At 42.2% G+C, this 2,812-nt stretch overlaps 1 protein-coding gene across 1 annotated transcript; it reads left to right on the forward strand.

The window, feature by feature from the left end:
* Nucleotides 1–874: 874 nt before the first annotated feature.
* LOC104803988 lies at nt 875–2,697 on the forward strand. The gene is made up of 4 exons (XM_010528114.1): nt 875–955; nt 1,378–1,690; nt 1,996–2,241; nt 2,328–2,697. Exons 2-4 carry the CDS (start codon nt 1,421–1,423, stop codon nt 2,586–2,588), a joined length of 777 nt encoding a protein of 258 aa, XP_010526416.1. The 5' UTR covers nt 875–955; nt 1,378–1,420; the 3' UTR covers nt 2,589–2,697.
* The last annotated feature ends 115 nt before the right edge of the window (nt 2,698–2,812 follow it).

The following is a 2,812-nucleotide window of genomic DNA, read 5'->3' on the forward strand; positions in this document are numbered from 1 at the left end:
TTCAGATCGGAAAATTGGCGAGCGATCTGAGCCGAGGTTTTTCTGGCTCGTTAGAAAACGAGCCTAACGAGCTGAGCCCAAAACGATCCGAGCCAAATGAGCCGAGCCCAAAACGATCCGAGCTGGCTCGTTTGACACCCCTATCAATTAATATATGAAGATATTAGTTTATGGTATTATCTCTCCACAAATTATTATTTCGTTTCAGTTCTGATTTATGGACGGAGTGGTATTAGTTTTTTTTTTTTACTGATTTTTTGTTCTGTAAGTGTACAAGTAAGAGATGTAATCATTAATAAGATTGAAGATATATTCGAATGAATGAAAAATTTCGGGGAGAAAACTATTAAAAAAACATAATTAGGGGAAGAGATTGTCATCCTAATCAATTTAGATGTGTAATAAATATATAAGACTGTTCCTAGAACTGTCGTACTAAAGATTAGATCCAAAACATTTGCAGGGTTTGAACCGGACCGGTCGGCCATATCGCGGCCCATGACAACTGACGAGAAATACCCACACTGTTCATTCAAATGGTCACAGGCCCATATATTATAAATAACTATACTTCATAAAAATATTATTAAATCACACAAACCATATATCATCTGGACCAAACCGTTTAGCAGGGAAGTTGGTTTAGCGCCGGTTTGGCTAACATATTCTAGCGTCGGGTCATAGGTACCGTCTCATGACACGTGGCATTCCCAATAAAATATTGAATTAAAAAAAAAAATGGAAGGCGAATTTTATATCTGGGCTTTGCGTGGTCACAATTGGAGTCAGCCCAATTTGGTCCATTATGTATACAATGGGCCGAATAAATTTGATATCTTTGCAAAATCGTCCCCAGGTTCGCTCTAATCCATCTTCTCTCGTTCTTCCTTTCCTCTTCTTCTGTGACTTCGTGCCGGAGATCAGGGTTAGGTCCTGAATCCTGATTGTGTCGGAGGTACGGCTAGTTTCCGGAGCATCTCGGTTTTGTTCCTTTTGGTGTGCCTAGATTATATCCTTTATTTCGCTTTCTCTTTTGTTTGTACTTGTGCTTGGGGTTTCAATTCGGAATTAGGGTTCATTAGGCTTTAACCTGGCTTTACTCCACTCTTTTCTATGCTCTCTGGGCTGTGTTAATCCTCCTGGTAAGGATATTCCTTCAGCGTGGGTTGGTTTCTCCCCACATGATTTTGTTATATGGACTGTTCATATGGTAATTTGTCTCCGCAAGTTCTGGAATTTTGTATTTTTTTTCTGGGGTTGAATTTTGCGTCAACGATTAGCAATCATTCTTTTGCTTCGTTTAGTTATTTTCTCTTCCATTTTGGATTGGACGCTTTGAAGGACATCTGTTGAGATGGGTGTTGTTGATTTTTGCAGCTAAGACCGAGGTTAATGTTTTAGGGAAAGCATTAGGATAAAGATGAGCTCTATCCAGGCTTGTTTGTTTCGACCAGCCTGCAATGGTAGGAGGGCATCACAGCCGATCCCCATCTCCGGCATACCCTTTAGACCGTCTTTACATTTTAATTGTCGGTCACGTGCCTTACCGACTCTTCGGATGAATGGGTCAATGTCTACTCAGTTTTCTCCTCTTCTGAATCACCGACGCCGTTCACCTTCTGGGAAACAGAGGCAAGGAACAACTGTGTGCTTACTTGGTGGGAAGGATAAGTCAGATGGTAGCGATGAGGTAAGAAGCTTTTCTTCATTTTGGGGTCTGGTTGTTAGATTAACGGGATGGGGATGCTTGATGACTTGATGTTCGAATGAGATTTTTCTATTAGGTGGTTGGATTTGATTCATTCTGATTGAACATTCCCATGCTGCCGGGTAGTAGCATTAGCGGTGTCCAAGATCATGAATGGTCATTTATCAGAGTTACACTATTCACTTACATATGATGTTTGTGGCATGAAAGAAGTTAGTGACTTCGTCTGGTAAACCGATGTTATGATATTTTTATCTGTCTCCTGATGTTGTTCTGTTCCTCATCAGATATCACCATGGAAAGCAATCGAGAATGCCATGGGGAAGAAATCAGTTGAAGATCTGTTGCGAGAACAGATGCAAAAGAAAGAGTATTATGATGGTGGGAGCAGCAATAATCCGCCTCGAGGAGGAGGCGGCAATGGCAGTAACGGTGGCCGAGGCTCAGAAGGTTCAGGAGAAGACGGCGGTGTTAAAGGGATCGTGGACGAAACCGTCCAAGTAGTTTTGGCAACATTGGGCTTCATATTTCTGGTAAAAGGACACACCTTTGAAGGAGCATAGTCAAGGGCTTTGAGAATAGTGTTCTTTAGATTGACAAAAATCATATTTTGGTGCAGTATGTCTACATCATTAGCGGCGAGGAATTGTTCAGACTAGTCAGGGATTACATCAAGTACCTCGTTGGAGGAACCAAGAGTGTTCGTCTGACCCGAGCTATGGACGGTTGGAGAAGATTCCTGGACCAGATGTCGCCGCAAAGGGTATACAATGAGTACTGGCTAGAAAAGGCCATTGTCAGCACACCTACATGGTATGATGGCCCCGACAAGTACAGAGACATCATGAGCTCTTATGTAGATTCAAACTCTGATGATTAGTTTACCGAGCTTTGGCCCCGACCATTTTGCTTGATGCCTTCGGTCTCGGCCTATAAATGTTTATGTAACATTTTTTTCAGGTCTAATCATATTGGGTTTTCTCCGGAAACTTTGCCATTGTTTTCCGACATGTCGAGGCATTCTTCGACTACACTGTTCCAGCAGAGCCAAGAATACATTATTTCCGACCATTGTTGAGTTCAAAGCCCCCCCCCCCCCCCCCA

The sequence above is a fragment of the Tarenaya hassleriana genome, unplaced genomic scaffold (genome assembly GCF_000463585.1).
Source record: "Tarenaya hassleriana unplaced genomic scaffold, ASM46358v1 Cleome10, whole genome shotgun sequence".
Classification (NCBI taxonomy): domain Eukaryota; kingdom Viridiplantae; phylum Streptophyta; class Magnoliopsida; order Brassicales; family Cleomaceae; genus Tarenaya; species Tarenaya hassleriana.